General features: G+C 31.8%; 3 protein-coding genes across 3 annotated transcripts; all 3 read left to right on the top strand.

Moving 5' to 3' along the window:
* Nucleotides 1-650: 650 nt before the first annotated feature.
* On the top strand, nucleotides 651-3,908 carry LOC118045726 (probable LRR receptor-like serine/threonine-protein kinase At4g37250). Its single transcript, XM_035054422.2, has 2 exons — nucleotides 651-2,575; nucleotides 3,135-3,908. The coding sequence occupies exons 1-2, from the start codon at nucleotides 928-930 to the stop codon at nucleotides 3,803-3,805; spliced, it is 2,319 nt and encodes a 772-aa protein (XP_034910313.1). The 5' UTR covers nucleotides 651-927; the 3' UTR covers nucleotides 3,806-3,908.
* An 8,049-nt stretch (nucleotides 3,909-11,957) lies between these two features.
* LOC118045725 (microtubule-associated protein RP/EB family member 1C) lies at nucleotides 11,958-14,076 on the top strand. Its single transcript, XM_035054421.2, has 6 exons — nucleotides 11,958-12,216; nucleotides 12,313-12,468; nucleotides 12,541-12,644; nucleotides 13,028-13,235; nucleotides 13,304-13,417; nucleotides 13,529-14,076. Exons 1-6 carry the CDS (start codon nucleotides 12,109-12,111, stop codon nucleotides 13,808-13,810), a joined length of 972 nt encoding a protein of 323 aa, XP_034910312.1. The 5' UTR covers nucleotides 11,958-12,108; the 3' UTR covers nucleotides 13,811-14,076.
* A 796-nt stretch (nucleotides 14,077-14,872) lies between these two features.
* On the top strand, nucleotides 14,873-16,985 carry LOC118045724 (ADP-ribosylation factor 1). The gene is made up of 7 exons (XM_035054420.2): nucleotides 14,873-14,971; nucleotides 15,071-15,226; nucleotides 15,487-15,557; nucleotides 15,766-15,885; nucleotides 16,026-16,144; nucleotides 16,399-16,480; nucleotides 16,581-16,985. Exons 2-7 carry the CDS (start codon nucleotides 15,079-15,081, stop codon nucleotides 16,584-16,586), a joined length of 546 nt encoding a protein of 181 aa, XP_034910311.1. The 5' UTR covers nucleotides 14,873-14,971; nucleotides 15,071-15,078; the 3' UTR covers nucleotides 16,587-16,985.
* Nucleotides 16,986-21,267: the final 4,282 nt, after the last annotated feature.

The raw sequence follows: 21,267 nt of genomic DNA, 5'->3' as shown, positions 1-21,267 counted from the left end.
AACCCTTAGAGCATCTACAAATGAACTTATTAACCCAAAACACCTAAAAATTGTCTAAAAACCTGAAATCAAATCGGGCTAATTTTAGCTTTATCTAAAAAACCATCATCAAGCTCTTCTTATTGTATAGAACCCATGGACACTTAGAAAAACAATTTTAGCGGCCATCATTAGTGTGAATGGTAATTTTCTATCTCATTATTGAAATTTGATGACTTATCTTTCTCTCATCTCTATAACAAGGGATTGAGAAATAATACAAATGAACTTTTATATTAAAAATAAATTTTGAAAATTTAAAGGGTTCTAAATTTTATAAATTATGTTATTTTTAAATATTGAGGACCTAAATGTATTTTTTGTAAAATCTCTAGCACACCGTCTATGTTTAACACTATTTTTTTATTTTGATCCCTTTTCTTTCAATTTCTTCCTTAGCCTAAGAAAAAAAACAATAAGACTTAAATTAGTATCAGATCAAAAAAAAAAAAAAAACTTTGAAAACTAAAATGAATTATTAAAAAATTAACAGTGAATCCAAAGTGGTTTTGTGAGTGCATAAACAGCTTTTCATCCACATCACATCTTTTAATGTATTGTATAATAGAATGTTATTCTTGTCCCCATTTCTTGCCCCCATTAAATGTGAAGACAGAGATCAAAAGAAATAGCGGTAGCAATTATTCATCTCTAATAAAGCATATTCTATATCTGCAGAACTGCACACAAAGCATTTTTGTATCAAAGAAAATTTTGGTTTGGTGAGCTGTGTATCTCTTTGTCCACTGGGTACATTTCTTTATTTATTTCCTTGAGAACTTCTATCACATGGCATCATAAATCTCACTTACTTCTATATCTCTCCCCCTCTCTCACACAAACATTTGGTATTTTCATAGGAGGGATGCGGGATCATTTTGAGAAATCATGAGCTTCCAAAGTGTTCAACTCCATTTATGGTGGAGAATTCTTGCCCTTGGAATTTTACTTCTTGTAGTTCAATCTTTTGGGCTCAACACAGATGGTGTTCTCTTGCTTTCTTTCAAGTTCTCTATCCTTGATGACCCTCTCTCTGTGCTTCAAAGCTGGAACCACCGTGACCAGACTCCATGTTCATGGAACGGAGTTACCTGTGGATCTCCTGGAACAGGCAATACTTACTCTCGTGTCACGGGCTTATCTCTTCCAAAATGTCAGCTTCTTGGAACAATTCCAGCCAATCTAGGCTTGATTCAACACCTCCAAAATCTTGATCTATCCGACAATTCTCTTAACGGATCCTTGCCTGTTTCACTTCTCAATGCAACCCAACTTCGGTTTCTTGATTTGTCTAGTAATATGATCTCTGGTCAGTTGCCAGAGACCATAGGACTGTTACAGAATCTTGAACTTCTTGACCTCTCTGACAATGTCTTAGCGGGAACTTTGCCTGCCAACCTGGCTGCTCTCCACAATCTAACTGTTGTTTATTTAAAGAAGAATAATTTCTCTGGTTATCTTCCTAGCGGATTTCAAACCGTTCAGGTTTTAGATCTCTCTTCTAATCTTCTCAGTGGATCTCTACCTCAAGATTTTGGTGGTAACAATCTTCACTACTTAAACATCTCTTACAACAAGCTCTCTGGTCCAATTCCACAAGAATTCGCCAACGAAATCCCATCTAACACTACTATTGATCTATCATTCAACAATCTGACGGGAGAAATTCCGGAATCTAGTCTTTTCTTGAATCAAGAAAGGAGTGCTTTCGCCGGAAATCCTCATCTTTGCGGCCAGCCAACAAGAAATCAATGTCTAATTCCTTCTTCAGTATCTCCACTTCCGAATATATCTGCACCTACATCGCCTCCTGCAATTGCTGCAGTTCCAAGAATTATAGGCTCGAGTCCTGCAACTAGTCGTCCAGGTGAAACAGCAACAGGGTCTGGACAAGACGAAGGTGGGCTTAGGCCAGGAACCATTGCAGGCATCATAGTAGGCGACATTGCAGGAGTTGCAGTTCTTGGTTTGGTTTTCTTCTATGTATACCACTGTTTAAAGAAAAGAAGGCACGTTGAAACAAATATCAAGAACGAAGCCAACATCGCGAAGGATAGTTGGTCATCTTCATCTTCAGAGTCAAGAGGGTTCACAAGATGGGCATGTCTGCACAAAAGAGGAGAAAATGAAGAAGATTCTGGTTCCACAAGCACTGACAATGAAGCAGGCCCTCTTGATCACAGTCAAAGGCATACAGACCATCATGATCAAAACAAAGAAGGGACATTGGTGACTGTAGATGGTGAAAAGGAGCTTGAACTTGAAAGTCTACTTAGAGCATCAGCTTACATATTAGGTGCTACTGGTTCTAGCATAACGTACAAGGCAGTTCTTGAAGACGGGACTTCATTTGCAGTTCGAAGAATCGGTGAAAACCATGTTGCAAGGTTCAGAGATTTCGAGACCCAAGTCCGTGTCATAGCCAAGTTGGTGCATCCAAATCTTGTTAGAATTCGTGGGTTCTATTGGGGCGTTGATGAGAAGCTCATTATCTACGATTTTGTCCCTAATGGCAGCCTCGCCAATGCCCGTTACAGTAAGTCATCTGTGAACTCTCTATCCAAATTCTTGACGATCCAAGTAAATCTAAACCTTTCTTTAATTATATCGCCAGCAAAACCTTGCCATTTAAATTAATCAAAAGTCCATCAACTTTATCTCAACTAGTATTTCAAGTAATAGTGTTTCTCTTTCCATGACACTCCTGTTTGCTCATTCATTGCACGAGTGCGCACACTAGCAGATTGAAATGAAGTTTGCTAAGGTGAGCAGTGGACCAAAAGGTTTGACGGTGGAGTAGGTGTCGCACAACCTTTGTTTTCAATGCAGTTTTTTTTTTTTTTCAAGTTAGCTTTGTATTTTTAATTTTTAAAAATTTATTTTTAATATTAATATATGAAAACAATAAAAAAAATAATTTTAAACAGAAATCAATTTTAAATTTTTAACAAGTGTTCTCGATAGTGATATGCATTATGTGAAACGTTAAACTTTTTCCTTGTTAGTTCTTTCACACCCTTTTGCCAAGTGCCAACTTGCCCATGTCTAAGATGCTCCCATATTCTATTTTATTTGGGTGTCTTTTGATGTTTTAGGGAAAGCGGGCTCATCGCCTTGTCATCTGCCATGGGAGGCCAGACTGAGGATTGCTAAAGGAGTGGCGCGTGGGCTGTCATTTCTCCATGATAAGAAGCTTGTGCATGGAAATTTGAAGCCCAGTAATATACTCTTGGGTTCCGATATGGAGCCTAGAATCGGAGATTTTGGCCTGGAAAGGCTTATGACCGGCGACACCAGTTATAAGGGTGGAGGATCGGCTCAAAATTTTGGAAGCAACAGGTCCATTGCGTCACGAGATAGCATTCAAGACTTTGGACTGGGTCCTAGCCCAAGCCCAAGTCCAAGCTCGATCGGAGGTTTATCGCCTTATCATGCTCCGGAGTCTCTTCGGAGTCTCAAGCCCAATCCGAAGTGGGATGTGTACGCCTTTGGGGTTATCCTGCTTGAGCTACTAACGGGAAAGGTGGTGGTTGTTGATGAGTTGGGCCAAGGAAGTAACGGGCTTGTAGTGGAAGACAAGAACCGGGCTATGAGGATGGCTGATGTGGTGATTCGAGCTGACGTGGAGGGTAAAGAGGATGCCTTGCTGGCTTGCTTCAAGCTAGGGTATAGTTGTGCCCTTCATGCTCCGCAGAAGAGGCCAACAATGAAAGAAGCCTTACAAGTCATTGAGAGATTTCCATCTTCAGCTGCGCCTTATCCTTAAATAAAACTGGAGCACATTGTAAAGAGTTTTATTAACAATCGTCAATACAATACTAGTGTTGCTAGTATAAAATATCATGAATGAATGAGGTCGATGCTAGTGATATGATAAGAGTATTTGACAGTACAGTAGCGGTAATTTTTTCAAAGCAAAAGGGTTCTAGCATATTTTCCTAGCAAACAAAGATCAAAAAGGCATAAAAAACAACTTTAACGATTTCAAAAGAATTGAAAACCAGATCAAAACAAACAGAGAAACATTTTCTTAAGAAAACACTTAGAGGAAACAATTGTGGCCATTCAAAGATGAACACAACAACCACCAACAATAACAAAAAAGCAAGAGATAAAACTCTAAGTTGCTCATATGATGACCACTAGAGGCTTACATGGTCGTTAACTTCAGGACCCGTGGGATTAGTCGAGATGCGCGCAAGCTGATCCGGACATCCACGTTAATCAAAAAAAAAAAAAAAGCAAGAGATAAACAGAGCAAGAGGTGACTGCATCAAGGAATAATTAACATAAATAAAAAGCATGCACATTATCAATGACATAATTAAAGTAGGGAGCATGCTAAATAAATTGAGTTCATACTAAATGATTTCTAAATCATAAGCCTTATATGGATATGTACTGTGAGAAATAATGGATTGTGTAATGCAAGTTCCATTACATTTTCATGTTATGTAATTCTCAAAGATTGCAATGAAATAGACGATTGTAATTCTAAATCTTATTTACAATCAAGTTGTATTTAATTAATTATTTCAATTTATTTTTTTATTAATGATTCCTAATGCATATGAGTCATTGAGTTTCTAATAGATTGATTCAAATATAAATTATGATCCTAAATTAAATAGAATTAAATAAATTAATTTAATTTAGTTTATTATCAATTCAATAATTGATTGATTTATATTTGAAGATCAAATGCACCATTTAGCAACCTCTCATGATCCCCAAATATTAAAAAAGTCATATATGATTTGATTTAATATTTTAGTGAGTAGTTTCTTAATGTAATTATTAGCATTTCATCATAATGTTTTAATTTAAACATTATAGCATGGATTGTGTTTGATATTGTCAAATAATGATTGTTCTCAACATTATAGTTAATTATCCTTTGAATAATATTTGAATTTTTTTTTTTCAAATCTCATTTCACTTTACACAAGGATTTCATAATCAATATTATTTAAGAACAAGTTGAACATTTTCTCTAATTCACCTAGGATGATTAATTATCTCTTGATCACTCAAATATGTTTATATAGTTCATGTCATGCCCAATATATATATTTTATTATCCTTGATTAAGATAACGTGTAGTCAAAATCAAAGCATTAAATTTCATATATAAGATAACTTAGGATCTCAACTGTAAGGATCATTCACACAATTATCACATAAGTCTTTTTACTGACACAAATGATCTCTCTATATAGGATTTTGATGCAGGTCAGTTCAGTGTAAATGTCATCTAACAAACATTTGTATATTAGTTTTAGGTATCTCTCATACCTCAACTTACAAAAATAATCACTTACTTTCATAAAGAAAAGAACATAATATATTAGTCTCAACAGCTCAAATTAATATTCATTCTTAATAGAGCATTGACCAGGAATATTTAGAAACAATAATTTAATGCAATGAGAGTCTGGGTGACTTTATCTTTACTCTGGATTCATTAATCAAATATTAGATTCATTAATAAAATATAATGAATATTAAAAAAAAAAAGCCTTTTATGATATGATCTTGACTACGAAATCAAATGATCCATTAAAATTTTTCATTGGGTTTATTCTAAGGTCTAAAATTATATGGATCATTAATAAAATATAATGAATATTAAAAAAAAAAAGCCTTTTATGATACGATCTTGACTACGAAATCAAATGATCCATTAAGAGTTTTCATTGGGTTTATTCTAAGGTCTAAAATTATATGGATCCAAGATAAGTTCAATGAGCTAATTCAAGAGGCTTAGATTAAAAAGGTTCAAAAACATTGTTTTCATAAGAGTTATGGATTCCATTCACTTCAAAGAATCATTAATGCTATGGGAAATTTATGTGGCAGCCTTTGACTTGCTTATTTTACAAGGATTTCATAACAAACAAGAAGAATTAGTTAGTCAGAAATTAATTCTTATTTTATAAGGCATCAGGTATTTTTCGCTATCATTTGAGGTAAATGGTGAAAAATAAACTTAGACTATTATTTTATTTATTTTTATTATTTTAAATCTTATTTTAATTAGTTTGGAATTTATTTAAAGTGGGTGCATGTTTAACCCATCAATTTTAGGATTTACATATAAATACTCTTATATAAGGATTTTTATTCCGTTGATGAATTTTATCTACATGTCATTGTATATCGTGTGTTAATTTCTCTTTGTGTGGTTGAATGATTATCATACTAAGTTCTTGATTGAACTTGCAAACTCATCGAATGATTTATCAACTTCTTGTTCATGTCTTGTTTAGGCATAAGGTGGGGGTGATCAATTGCATATAATTTTTTCACCCAAAATTTAAACCCTTTTTTCACCCAAAAACATGAAGAAGAAAGAAAGAAAAAAACATCATATGGACCTTTAAAACCCTATTTTCAGCCACAAAAACATTTTTTAGTAGTCTAAAAACTTAGAATCAAATAAAATCAAGAAAAAAAAATCCAAAATCCAAAAAAAATCATAAATTTAAAATCCAAAAATATTTTTGGGACATGAGAAGATAAGTACATGAGTTGCAACAAATCAAAATGCTAGAAAAATAACCATATTGGGATATTTCAATAAGATGGGCTGAAGAAAGACTTAATAGAAAGAAATTTGAAGTTGAAATCCAAACTTGACCAAAATTGAAAGAATTAAATAAGTTGAAGGATTTAATTAAACTTCTACAAGGTTTAATTGACTTATTTAAGGACTTAATTGAAGAAAAAGTAAGTGTGAAAGTCAATTTGATTAAAAAAATAGAAGAATTAATTAAGTTTAAGGAATTAATTAAACTTTTAAAGGGTTTTGTGGATTTAATCAAGGACTTGATTGAAGAGAAATTAAGTTTTGAGGCCTAATTTGGGTTAATATGTAATAATTGGAAGAAAATTGACCCAATCGAAACTTTGAATAGTCAGATTGATGCAATCAAGGGCTTAATTGAAATAAGTTTGAAGGTTAATTGAGGATGTATTTGTAAAATTTCAAAATTAAGGTCCAAGTTGCAAAAGACGCTGAAATTTAGGAACTAAAATTGATCAAACGAGGGGTTAATTTGAGATAAATTGAAAGTTTTATGAGAAATAAGGGTCAAATTGCATAATCTGATAACCAAAGACTAATCTACAAAATATACGTGAATTAAAGGATCTCAATCAATGTTTCAAGGGATGCAATTAAAAATTTTAAGAAGTTTCAGGTCAATTAAAGGTGCATACGCTGAAATTGGAAGAATAAAGACTAAATTAAAATTTCCCAAAATCCTATTTAAAAACCCTAAATTTTTAGGGTTTAGACAAACGATGTGTTAATTAGACTTTAATGAAGAGAATAAATGATATGTCGTTTGGTCCTTATTTCTTTTTCTTTTTCAGCCAAAAAGTTGATCAAGTTATAACTTTCAAACGAATGAGCGTGTCATCTTTGACCACCTCAAATGCTCTAATTAGCACCAATTGACTAAGAAACATTTCCTCTAAAAGGATCAATTATCCTCATCAAACACTTATACCTCATTTGGCACAATGAACTTGACAACATCTTATCTCTTATCAGCCTTCTTTGCATTAGTAGATTCAAGATGATTGAATGTCAACCTTTTAATTAATGAATATGGAGTTCTAGACCTCTAAATCAAGTGTGTTTTGTTCTCAATGATAAATCTATATACTCTTTACATGATTTAGGTCTATTAATGATATATTTATGTCTTAATCTCTATAATAATCTTAAAAAAGTACCCAACTCAATCATCTATGACTGAAGAACAAAGTTATTGTGACAGAAAAGACTCCAAGGTTGTTTTCGTATGCTTGATTTTAGTTTACAAGAAAACAAAAAAAGAGACCAAGCACCATCAATTTCAAAGAGGAAGGTTTTGAAAGAGAAGGAATAAGAATCTTCCATAAAACCTCTTGGCAAAACCACCATGGTTTTACAACTTCTTGTTTTGGTTTGCTTATAAAAAGTGAATGCTCTTAAGCAAAAAAAAAAAAAAAAGGTTCATTGGAGAAGAAATTATAAAAAGAGAAAAAAAAGAGGAAATAAAGAGAAAACATAAAAGAATTCTTGAGTAAATAGAGAGAAAAGGTTAAGAAGTGAAAATTTAAAAGAAGGAAGGAAAAAGGAAGAAGTTCATATAAGTTAAGGATTAGAAGCTGAGAATAAAGGGAAAGAAGCAATAATACCTAAAAAAATAAAATTGTAAAATTCAAGAAGGTATACCTAAAACTTTAATGAGATGGTACAACCCAATGGGCACACCACTCATTTAATGTTTTATTATATGTTTGTGTTTTATTTGTTTGTTATTGATTCTGTTGATTTCATTTCATTTTAGAAGTTGTGTTTAGTCTATTATTGTTTTTAGATTTAGTATGTATTTGTTAAGAAAAGTAAGTTCAAAACATTTTTGAGTATATAACTTGATATTATTTTATTGTTAAAGACATGTAATTAACATGTTTAAATATCAGTTTTAATGTTTTGAAGTTTAGGTTGATTACTTGGTTTTATTTTGGTTGAATGCATTGATATTTGATTTGCCTAAATTATAGATCTTTTTGCTTTTTGACATGATGTTAGGGTTAGTCCAGCTTTGATAGATTTTAAAGATGATGAAAAACAAATGTTAAAATTGATGTAACAATGTTCAAGGATCTTAAAAGTGTTCTTAATAAAAACACTAAAAAATTCATTAGTTTATTTCGATATCAAATAGTATGAACTTACATGTAAGACGTATTTCTAATATTAAAAGAAACAAAAATGCAAAAATATATTTGGACTTATGAATGGCTAAGCTTGACACATAAAATCATGGTCCAGCTTTAAATCAATAGATAGACAAATGGATAGAAAAAATAAAGTAGTACATTAGTAATCAGACAAATAAACAATGCAGTTTATCTTAAGTAATGTATGCTACGAGTAATATTATACTCCTTCTAAATAACCAGTTCCTATATCACGAATCTGAAGACTGGATAAGGTTTCTATAACGAAAATATTAGGTAGCGACGCCAAACTTTTTTAACTGATAAATGACAAGAATTCATTATTCTTTTCATTCATACCCAACGATCACGATCTAGGAGAAAAATCACTACGACGCCTCACATATGCGACACTAATGATGTGCTTTATTTTTATACATTTTTACCTACTCTTACTTTTAATTTTATGTCAATTTAGTTTAAATATTTCTATTTTATATAGTTTTTATTTATTTATTTATATTTATATGTAGGAAGAAATTAATTCATGGAAGCTCATTTAGAAGCCAATTAAATGAGAAAATCTACCTTGAAAAGGTGGTGTACATTTTTAGGAAAGAAAAGAAGGAAGAAAGTCAAATTTTCTATTATAAGGATAGGAAATTTTTGTACCAAAAATTTCAGGAACGCATCTCAGTAAATCAAATATAACTTTCTCTAAAGTTATTAAAATCATATGATATTTATGTCCAAGGAATTCTAAGAGGAAAGTCCATAAATTCTATGCTTATAACTTTCTAAAAATAATCATTCTGATAGCAAAAATAGATCTCGAAATCAAGGGTCAAGATCTACTAGTTTTGGAAGGAAAATCAAGAAACAAATAAAAAAATATTTTGAACCAAAGAAAAAGAAGGAGATCAAAAGGAGATACCACGACTGGAGCTAAAGAAAAAGGAGGTTCTTTAACCATTAAAACTATAGTAGAAGAGGAAGGGAGAAGTATAAGAAACTAGACGTTGTCATAAAGTACTTCGTCAACTGATTTTGAGCAAACAATTTGTGTTCTTATCCTTAATTTTCCTTTGATGTATTCAATTAAGTATATAGTGTATTTCAGATTCCTTATGGATTAATTTTTTTTTTAAGGGCTTTGATGTAATCTGATTTTGATTACACAATTTAAATTCTAAGTTATTTTATTTTCAATTTCTTTAATGTTGAATGTTTATCCTTGATATTATTGCTTGCACTTTTTTGGCCAATTATTGTTTAATCTAATTAATCATAACAAGTCTGAAAGGAAATTTATGATTAGAAGTCTTTAATTACTGGAGAGATGCTTAAAAAATCAGACTATGAGTTTTTTAGATCCAAAAAACCATATTTTGACTTGTTTTTCATCAAAAACATATTATTATAGCACCAATAAAATAATTTATCAATTCAAACCTTCCTAAATTGATAAAAAAACAAAAAAAAAAAACTAGTTTTGACTGCAATTTACTTTTTTCAGCAACATGGAGGCCCAAAAGCATCTTTTGTCAAAAGGAATATTTTGACACTAAAGTTGGCCTTTTTTTGTCAATGAAATACGACCAATTGATCTCTTTCTCCCTCCTTCATCATTTTTTCAACGAATCTATATCCTCTCTTGAATGCATGGACTAAGAGGTAAGTAAAGAAAAATTTTAGACTAAAACATATTCAACGACCTATGGTTTTTATGGAAAGTGAATTCTTGAAAAGGGAGTCATTTTTCAATGTTTGACAATGTCATTAAAAATAAGTTGAAAAACACTTTATAGTGTTTGGCTATTTCATTGAAAATGAGCTTGAAAAATAACTTATTAATGTTTTATTTTTTAAAAAAATTTATTAAAAGAATGAGGATCAAAACTTACAAATAAAAAGGTTGAAGGAAGATGAAATTAAGAAAAAAAATTCTAATTTTATAAATTATTTCAAATAAAACAAATAACAATAAAAAAAATAAGGACCAAATCTTATAGATGAAAAAGTTGAAGAATGATAAAATTGAAAAGAAAATCATATTTCATAAATTATTTCATATAAAACAAATATCAATCAAAAGAATGGAAATAGAATCTAACATATATATATATAAAAAGATGATGGCATTGAAAAACAAAACCAATAAAATAAATTATTTTCAATAAAATAAATAGCAATCAAAGAAGAGACCAAATCTTATAGATAAAAGAATTCAATTACGAAAATGATAAGTGAAAAAAAAATAAAAATAAAAAGAATGAGGATTAAAGTTATTGTTAAAATCAAATTAAATAAAATTTTATCGTATGAAATTAAAAAAAAATAATTCAAAACAAAATACATAACAATCAAAAGATTTAGTACCAAATTTAATATAATAAAAAAATAACATGATATTTTTTAATTTTTTTACAACTTTTGAAAAATATATTCTGCCCAAAATAAAAATAAATATTTTTCCTGAAACCAAATAAAAATTTTCTTGACTGAAAAGTGTTTTTCATTAATAAATCTTTTAATAGTAAATAAACATGAAAAAGTTTGGAAAGTGATTTTTTTAAAAATTATTATCCATGAAACAAATGAGGTCTAAAATGATTCACTTGTCATGAGTGATTTAATTATAAAGTAAGATTATAAGTGATTTAAAAATAATTATTTTTAAAAAACTTTTATATGTTTAAAAAAACTAGAAAAATCATGTTAACTAAGTTTTTAGATTTTTAGAACTTGTTTTTCTATATTAAAGGTGCATTTCAGACTTACATATTAATATTAAAATCTTTTAGTATTAACATTCAATCAAAAGTTAAATTATTAAATATAGGTATAAGATAATTTATGAATTCATAAAAAAAATTTAATTTCCAGAAACTAAATTAACTAATAGTAGTTAGTTCAAATAGTTCGGTGTATCATTTTTTTAAACAAAATCTCGAGTTTGAGTTTTATGAATGAAATATATTATTGTTGGAAGAGATTTACCTCTTAGTTGGTCAACCCAGCTCAATTGGATTAGTAAGGTCTAGTGGGCTTTTAGACACTGGGGTTTAAACAAAATATTTTTACCAAAAAGTAGATCATAAAAAGCCCACAAATATTGAGGCTCATTTGAAGCTTCAGGCCCATATAAGCCATATAACTGAGCGGCATCTAAAAAATAATAATCCCGGTGCGGACATCAACGGTTAGTTCCTGGCATAGGCTTTCAGTATTTTGAATTCCAAAAAGAGTCCGCTCTACTCTCTTTTTAAACTCTCTTTCCTTCTCTCTCCAAAAGCACACACTCACACAAACCTCACTCACTCAAAGCGTCAAAAATTGAGAGAGAGAGAGATGGCAAACAACATCGGCATGATGGATTCGGCTTATTTCGTAGGCAGATCTGAGATCCTCTGTTGGATTAACTCCACTCTTCAACTCAATCTCTCCAAAGTCGAAGAAGTAATTAAATCCTTACACGTTGATTCTATTGTTTCTCTCTCCAATTCTTCCCTGATTTACTTTGTTTTTTTGTTCTTCTTCTTCTTCGTTTTGTAGGCATGCTCTGGTGCGGTGCACTGTCAGTTAATGGATTCGGTTCATCCAGGAATGGTGCCGATGCACAAAGTTAATTTCGACGCCAAAAACGAGTACGAAATGATTCAAAACTATAAGGTCCTTCAAGATGTGTTTAACAAGCTGAAGATCACTAAGGTTTGTATTATATATGTATATATTCCAGATCTTGAATGTTTCCTTCGTTTAATTTATTTTATTCCTTTTCAGCATATAGAGGTGAGTAAGCTGGTGAAAGGCAGGCCGCTTGATAACTTGGAGTTTATGCAGTGGATGAAGCGATATTGTGATTCTGTCAACGGAGGACTTGTCAAGTAATTTTTTTTCCATTTAATAAGTTTTTATTGTTCTTTGGATGTGGTGCTAGGGTTTAAAAAGCCATTGAATTTACTGAGTTGAGTTCAAGTATTACACCCAGCTCTGCTATGTAGGGTGTAGAAATTGTTTTAAAAATTGTTTTTTTTTTTTTTAAATTTAAATTTGGAGTAAAATCTCTTTAAAATGGGCAATCCCTTTGCTTTTGGCATGATGGGACTTCGAACGGTTTAAATAAACTTTTGGTCTCACACAGTATGTTGAGATAAACTATTTACAACTGATACAAGGCCTCTAAAGCCACCAGTACAACCATCTTAGACAGAGTGTGTCCTATTTTTAAATGCCGGGGTGATTTACTTGTATCTGCTTCTGTGGTTAGTTACAATCCACTGGAAAGGAGAGAAGCTTGCAAGGGAGGGAAAGAAGCAAGCAAGAAATGTCCACAGTCTCAAGCTTCAAGCAAGGGATCCACAGCTGCTCCCAAAGTTCAGTCCTCTCACAATGCTCGAAGGAATGATGTGTCCTCTTCAAATCAATCTGTGAAGGCTTCTAAACCTTCTTGTCCAGTGCCTGCATATGATGCACAGGTACATATTATTTGAAGGAATGGAACTTTGATAAAGTTTAGAATCTAATAATACAAATTGATATGCAGATCACCGAGTTGAAGTTGTCAGTGGATAGCCTTGAGAAGGAGAGGGACTTTTACTTTGCAAAGCTGAGAGATATTGAGATCTTGTGTCAGAGCCCTGGGATTGAAAACCTACCAGTACTATTTCCTTTCTAAAAATACCCATGGAAGCATTTCTATCAGATTGTTTAGCTTAGTAACTAACTATTCTCCCAAGTTCTAAATCGTCATGTCGTGTTTTTTCCACAGGTTGTTGCAGCGATGAAGAGAATCCTTTATTCTACTGACGATGATGCATCAGTATTGGCAGAAGCTCAAGCCATGGTGTCACTTCACCAGAAGGAAGCAGAGTACTTGAGTCCCATTGCTGAGGTATCAACAGAGGAAAAGGAGAATTCAGATCCTCAAAAGAGAAAGAACATTGTCAATCTTGGTGTTGATGCTGTAGGCATCTCAACATTGTCACCGAGGCAAAGGCTTTCTGATGCTACAGATGTCCGTTGTAGTGGGTCACCCCTCATGACATACTGATTTTTTACTCCGTATTCTTAAAATTCATCTTCTGCCATAATGTCTCCATCTTCAAACGTATGTAGCTACAGTCCTAAATCTACTGCATTTTCAGCCCTTTTAGCCGACCCACAGTCCTGATGTTATACATGTAGATGTTACGTGTATTGCTCAGGAAGTAATAGCAAGACAATCGTTTTCAACAGCTTATACTTGTTTTGAGAGTATGAGTTCTGCTTGTGCTGTGACTTGAAAGAAATAGCTATCATATTTTCCTTTCCCCTTTCTGTCTTGTGTTCTTTTCCAACATTTGGGTTGCCTTTTGTTCTCTTTGTTACTTGCTCGCAATTTCTGATTGGTCCCCAAGCAAATGCTAGACATGGACGAACAAAAATTTGCAGCAGATTTTTTACCTTAAAAATCGACAGATCAAGTCTCCGACATCTTCTCGAACCATTAAAATGCAGAATTCCAGTCTCTATCCTATGAAATAAACAATAACATTCGTGCAAGTTCTTTGATCAAGAAACAGCTGCTTAGAAATTGAAAAACATAAATGTCTCAAGAGTTAAGCCCTTAATAGACTTTCTTTAATACGAGACCCCTGCAGGAGAACGAACACCCAACATGTTTTTACCATTCTGCGTTGAGATATATAGCATGCTGGCATTAGTGTACAAATCAACCTGAGCAAGAATTTGAGCTGCTCACAGCCCATCCAACATGACCAGAAGGCACATTTTATAGCGCAAAATACTTAGAACTTGTTTGGAAGTGTAGCAACGATTACTTTTTAAAATGTTTTTTTGCTTGAAAATACATTAAAATAATATAATACTATAAGAAATCATCATAGATGAGACAGAAGCACGATGGTGGTCTAGCTATTCTTGTGCATAGGACCAATTTATATACGTTTTCCTACTCAACTTGGAAACTGAATCACAGCCATTCCATCCCACTAAGCCCACAGCTTCAAATCAATGTCAAATATCTGATATGAGAGAATATAGCTAGCCACTACCGAAAGCAAAACAAAGCTAGATCCCTTTATTCTTTTATTTCCTTTAAAGAATCCTATTCTCTTCCACTTTTTACCGAGATCATGTCTCTTGTTACATATATAATTTGCAGGCAACTCTCATTTGCATCACTTCTTTTTCCTCCAAGTTGTAATTCAAGGTAAAACAAATCCAACTCTTCCTTTTCTTTTCCAGTCTGAACTTTTTGTTCTATTTTCATTTGTGCAAGTTGGTCTTCGTCCAAATTGTTTTGAACTAGGTGAAGCAATGGGAATGGCAATATCTAGACTCGTGAAGTTACTCTTTGCAAGGAAGGAGATGAGGATCCTGATGGTGGGTCTAGATGCTGCAGGGAAAACAACTATCCTCTACAAGTTGAAGCTTGGAGAGATTGTTACTACCATACCTACAATAGGTAATCGATAATCCACTAACACGACAAGTTATTCTGTCATTTCTAGCAATCAGACTAACATTAGACTAACAGAATTTCAATTCCTGCTTTTTTAGATGAATTTGATTTTCGATTTCATGGATTTAATCAACAAACAAACATCTTTCTTGCAAAATATTGTTCTTCATCATTTCAATGGATGATGAAGAACATAACCAGAGAACGAAAATTTTAACAGGAAATCTAAGTTGTTGTTTTATTGACTGGTTTTTGATGACCAGGGTTCAACGTGGAAACTGTTGAATACAAAAACGTTAGTTTCACTGTCTGGGATGTTGGAGGACAGGATAAGGTACAAAATTCTTGTGTAGATATATGCAATTGCAGGCACTTAGGAAAGAACTTGCCAACCATATCTGCACATGTGCATGTGATCCAATGTATTTTTTTCTTCTTCTTCTTCAAATGGAAGAGTTTATTATTCAGAGGTATACATCTACTTACATTGAAAACATCTTCTTCCCTTTTTCTCTCCTTTTTCCTAACCCTTGATCATGTAGATTCGACCATTATGGAGACACTACTTCCAGAACACCCAGGGCCTTATATTTGTGGTGGATAGCAATGACAAAGAAAGGGTTACAGAAGCCAGAGATGAGCTTCATCGAATGCTGAGCGAGGTGCGTTGTATCGTCCAAAACAATTTGAAGCAATTGCTTTTCAGTTTGACTTCTAGATATTTAAGAAAATCCTGTACAAGAAGTCATTGCGGCAAGAAACTCAGAATAAACTGCACATCAATTTCATGTTATTATTGCAGGATGAACTGCGTGATGCGACACTGCTCATTTTTGCCAATAAGCAAGACCTTCCAAATGCTATGAGTGTCTCAGAAATCACTGATAAGCTTGGTTTGCACTCTTTGCGCCAGCGTCGTTGGTAAATACTTTACATTAATCTAATCCATTCATCTGAACCCTGAGTGTTGCAACAAAGCTTCAAGTCATGTCATGCCTTACAGCCTTGAGTTTAAGGTCCAAACCCTGACTAATGAATCAATCATTTTCTGATATGATCACGAGAAACTACATTCAGTGAAACTGATCTAGGAACCAGAAACATATGGTACCTAGCTTATCAGATTGAGCTATCTATTTCTTTTGACTAGCGGCATTTGGGAATTGGCTTGTTAGGTACATCCAAGCTGCTTGCGCCACCTCAGGCCAAGGACTATACGAAGGTCTTGATTGGCTGTCAAGCAATATCTCTAGCAAGGCAAGTTCATCAAAGCTCTATTAATCCATTCACTAGCTAACCTGTGACCTCATTATTGTTACAGAAACAAGTCTCCAATAATGTTCATATTTCCTTACAGGCATGATCAAATAAGCATGGAAGTTGCTTTCCATGTCGTCGCCGGTCGCTATTGCTATCCACAAAGCTAGCTAGCTAATTAAAGGAGTTTTTTCTTCACAAAAGATGCATGTAATCAGAATTTCACGTGGTGATGTGATTCTAAACAACTAGTACTACAGCTTTTGGTATAACTTGTGTTACAGAAAATTGAGTGCTGGTGTTTTAGCTTATGTGATCGGACGTCATCAGTCCGATCTCTTACAGGAGCTGTCCGGGATAACTAACTTGTAAAATGCATATGTTTATCATAAAAGGTCACCTTAATCTCTGTTTTGAGAATTTTCTCACATATAAAAATTCGCTGATGTTATACAAAACAATACATTATGCTTGCCTGCTCTTTCGAATGAGAAGTACTTTCACATGCTTGGGTTTGTATTTTTTTTTTTTTGAGCTTTTGATAAGGGGTGGATGATTTAAAAAAAAAAAACATTACATTTCCTCAATCTTGAACCTGCAATCTCAACATTATATACACGCGTTAACCATTGAGCTATGACATGAAATTGTTCACCAAACAACTAAAAACATATACCAACCTGCTTCAATATTCATATGAGCGGTTAAACTGATCCAGCATCTTTTACTTGTATTTATACACTTTGCTCTTGAAAGTTTGTAGTACAGTTTAGATCTTAGAAAAGTTAGTATACCTCTTTATATTGTACATGAACGTTCCCATTATTTAAAAATATTGAATTTATCTTTTCTTAAATATTACAATTTTAAAAATTACCCTAAATTATCATTAGCTAGATCCCCTTTTATATTCTAGACTTGGGTTGTTAGCTCAACTTGAACCGCCCATATTTTTCTAAATCCAACATCTCTTAGGTTATGTTTGGTTAATGTCTTAAAACAAAAGAAATAGAAACATGTTTGGTTGGAGAAACGAGGATGGAAACATGATATAAATCTTTTTATGATAATTTTATAGTAAATTTCTATAGTTTTAAAACAAGAGGTACAAGGAAGCATGTTTCTTTGATTTTCATGGTCTTAAGTCTCTTTTGTCTCAAAAAATAATCAAATACTACTTTACACACATAAGATAAGCATATGTAATTCTCCTTTTTTTGTAATTTAGATATAAACAAATAGATGATGCAATCCACAAGTAGACCTATAATGTAGAATTTTATATAGTGCATGTGTCTATATATATATTTGGTTGAAGGTGATTTAAACGTAAGAGAGTGAGATATTTTAACACAAACACTTTGAATGCCCCCATATGAAAGCTTCAACATATATATTTATCAAAGAGATCTTACAATCATTGTTGACTAAAGGTACAAATATCTTTTATAAAGTAAAATAAAGCAAACTAAAGTAGATAAATTATGGACACCCTACACAACTAATAATCAAAGTAAAATAAAGAAATGAAAAGATTATTTTGACATGCATTAATTATAAAAGTAGTGGTAGACAAAAGATTCTATTATATCATTAAGGATATATAGATTCATGATCATCAGAACATATGCTTCCACTAGCTGGGTTGAAAGAGAAATATCTAAAGCTTAAGTCGTTGTTATCAACATTATCATCTGGTGATGGATTCTCTCAATCATAAAGATCAAGAAGATGATTCACGTGATTTTCTACAGGAAATAATATGTTGTGAAAGTCATGATAAGTACTGAGAATAAATAAATGTTGATCTAGAGTAGTAGGTCTAGCTGGTTTAGTAGAGTCATGTGATAAATTGAATGATGTCATTGATTATATATCAATCAGGGTGTCTAAACATAATTGTAATTATGACATCTATGAATCGAATATGTTGGAGTTTCATGGTAACTAATCTCTCCTGTAGCATTACTTGGAATTAAAGTCTAGTTAAGATGGAAGAAAATGAAAATATAGTTTAGAGTCTCATGATTGTCTGTTTGAGAGGTTGTTTGCTGCTAGTTCTCAATGGAGTCAAGATTTTCAAACCATTTCTTAAGAACATGAGGGCCATTTGGTCGAAAACGAGCTAGCTAGAAATAAATTATAAAATATAAAATATTTTGTTTGGAAATATACATCCAAACTTTTACAGATAGGCTAAGTAAATCCAACAAAACAATTCTGGTTTGGTAAAAATAAAGTGATTTTACATAGTAAATAGAGTGAGAAAAGGATAAGTAAGATGTATGATGGAAGGCCAAAAAATATGACTAGCAAGAACTTATTTATGATGGAGAATAGAATGGACTTGGAGGAAAATGACAGGAAAAGTGACCAATTAAGTACCTGTCAAGAATATGAATTTTCTCATCAAGGGAGAGGATAACCTAGGCTGACTCAAAATAGAAAATAGAAAAAATGATAGATTGTATCTTAGACTGTATGAGAGTTCTGGATAATAGGCCATAAAGGAAGTTATTTATCCATTTGGCGTGTCTGACATCAAATTAGTACTTTGCCAAACCATTGTTTACACCGAAGCAATTATAGTTAAGGAAGGATCTTTTTCTTGGTTTTCAATTTCTTTTTTTTAAAAAAAAAAAAACTAAACATGTCCATTCCAACAAGGAAGTGATGTCCTAGTAAATGGAATTCAAACTTTTCCGTCCCTTATTTGACTGCTAGTATTTCTTGTAGCTAAAAATTCCATGATGACCATTTTTTCCTATTAGAATTGTACACAAAAAATGATAACCTCATTTGTTTTTTTTTTCCCACCTCTATTTCATATTAATTCAGAAGTTCCTTGTCTACACACTAAAAACATATTTTAATGGATTCATATTGAGATTATATACTCTTATACATTTAAAAGAAAAATGTTGCTCATCCAAATAATTGGCTTTAAACCCTGACTTAACCATAATGTCATCATCTATATAGATCATTATTTTATGATTGATCATATCATGAAAGATCAAATGAATGACATTTAGGTATATATCATCAACATTTTATTTATTTGTCACATAGAATCATTAATTACTCATACATTCCTAGTGTGTTGGGACATCTAAAAGCAATCTTTGACATATCATCTTTTATAATAAAGATTTGATTTTTTCCTGAATGACATCCATAAAGCTAAGGATTCATTTATAGTTGTTATATCAATCAATATATTATCCATTAGGCATTGGATACTTATCCCGTGGATATATAAGATTAAGGTTTCTGAAATGAATGTCCATTTTTAACTTGCTATTCTTCTTTTAATGTAGATATAATGTTAGACATTCACAAAACATATCTTGTTGGTTTAATAAGTCTTAACTTCTAAGAGCTATTCAATTTTTCCTTTCACATGATCAATTATATCATAATCCATTCTTTATGAGCCTATTTGTATGTCTTCAATCCAAAATTGATTGGAAATGGATACTCAATTAAACTTTTATCTAAACAAGTCATTTCATCATAATTCCAAGCAAATTAATCTTTATAAGTATGAAGCAATAATATTAGCTTTATTTTATAATCTTTTGATAAATTTACATTTATAAAAGTTGGTTTATTTTTTCATTCCCTACGTTAATTTTAATTAAATATTCCTAAACATAAGCTTATTTATCATCCATTTTGGGTGGTGTTAGAGGAAGACTTATTATATCATATATAATAAATTAACAATCTTGATGTAGTTCCATTGAATAAATTATGTTATTGTGCCTAGTATATTTTTAGGTTTTATCAAATCCTTAAAACATATAAGTCTTTATAACTCATTTACTTTCATATTTCAAATCTCTATCTAATAAATCTTCTAGTTGAAAATTACTTGGCTTAACAAAGTATAATGATAGTCACTCTATTTGCATTGTCTCATTACTAATTAGGAAATCAATTAGGCAATCTATATTATCTATACTCATGAATTAAACTAGGTCTACAATATCGTTATAAAGCCATGCATCTACTTATCTTCAAACTCATCACATATAGCATATCATCTTATTTAACTACCTCAAGTAACCCATCTGGTATCTGGAAAAAAAAAAAGTTTGATATAAATATAATATCACACAAGTGTTATAGCGTATCCAATATCACCTAACTAAGGCATTGTAGCTTGTTTTTGCTTCAACAATAAAGAAAGTTGCATTATATGAATTTGTCTCGACTATTTGATCTACTTGCAATACTCTTATAACATCTCTTATGCCCCTGCAAAATCTAATATGATCACTTTAAATAGAATTATGTAAGCCTTATTATATCTAGTTTTCTTAATTAAGGATAAAGACATAATATTGAGTGTTGCACCATTATTGATTAAAATTATCTATATTGGTATACCATCAAAATTAGTTATGATATAGAGGTTTAAGGTGATGATAACCACTATTAGCTTAAAAACATCATCATTAGTTATTGGCCAACCATATGTTTTGACTAGTTAATCTCAATATTTTCTATCGTTTTTGTACAATCTTTATAGTCACTATTGAGATAAGATAGTTGGTCGTGCTTGGCCTCAAATGAGTAAAGAGAAGTAAAAATCATATTCATTGATACAACATCATCATTATCACTCATATTTATTTTACAAAGAATTTTTAATTTATCTATTTATGTTATTGCATTCTATTCATTCAATTGTTGTATTAAGATTGCAAATTCGTTGACTGCATTCTTTATAGGGTCTTGACTTTTATTACCAAGGATGTTAATGTCTTATTTTATTGCAT

Source organism: Populus alba, chromosome 5, assembly GCF_005239225.2.
Source record: "Populus alba chromosome 5, ASM523922v2, whole genome shotgun sequence".
NCBI lineage: Eukaryota > Viridiplantae > Streptophyta > Magnoliopsida > Malpighiales > Salicaceae > Populus > Populus alba.
This window is presented reverse-complemented; position numbering and strand designations above follow the sequence as displayed.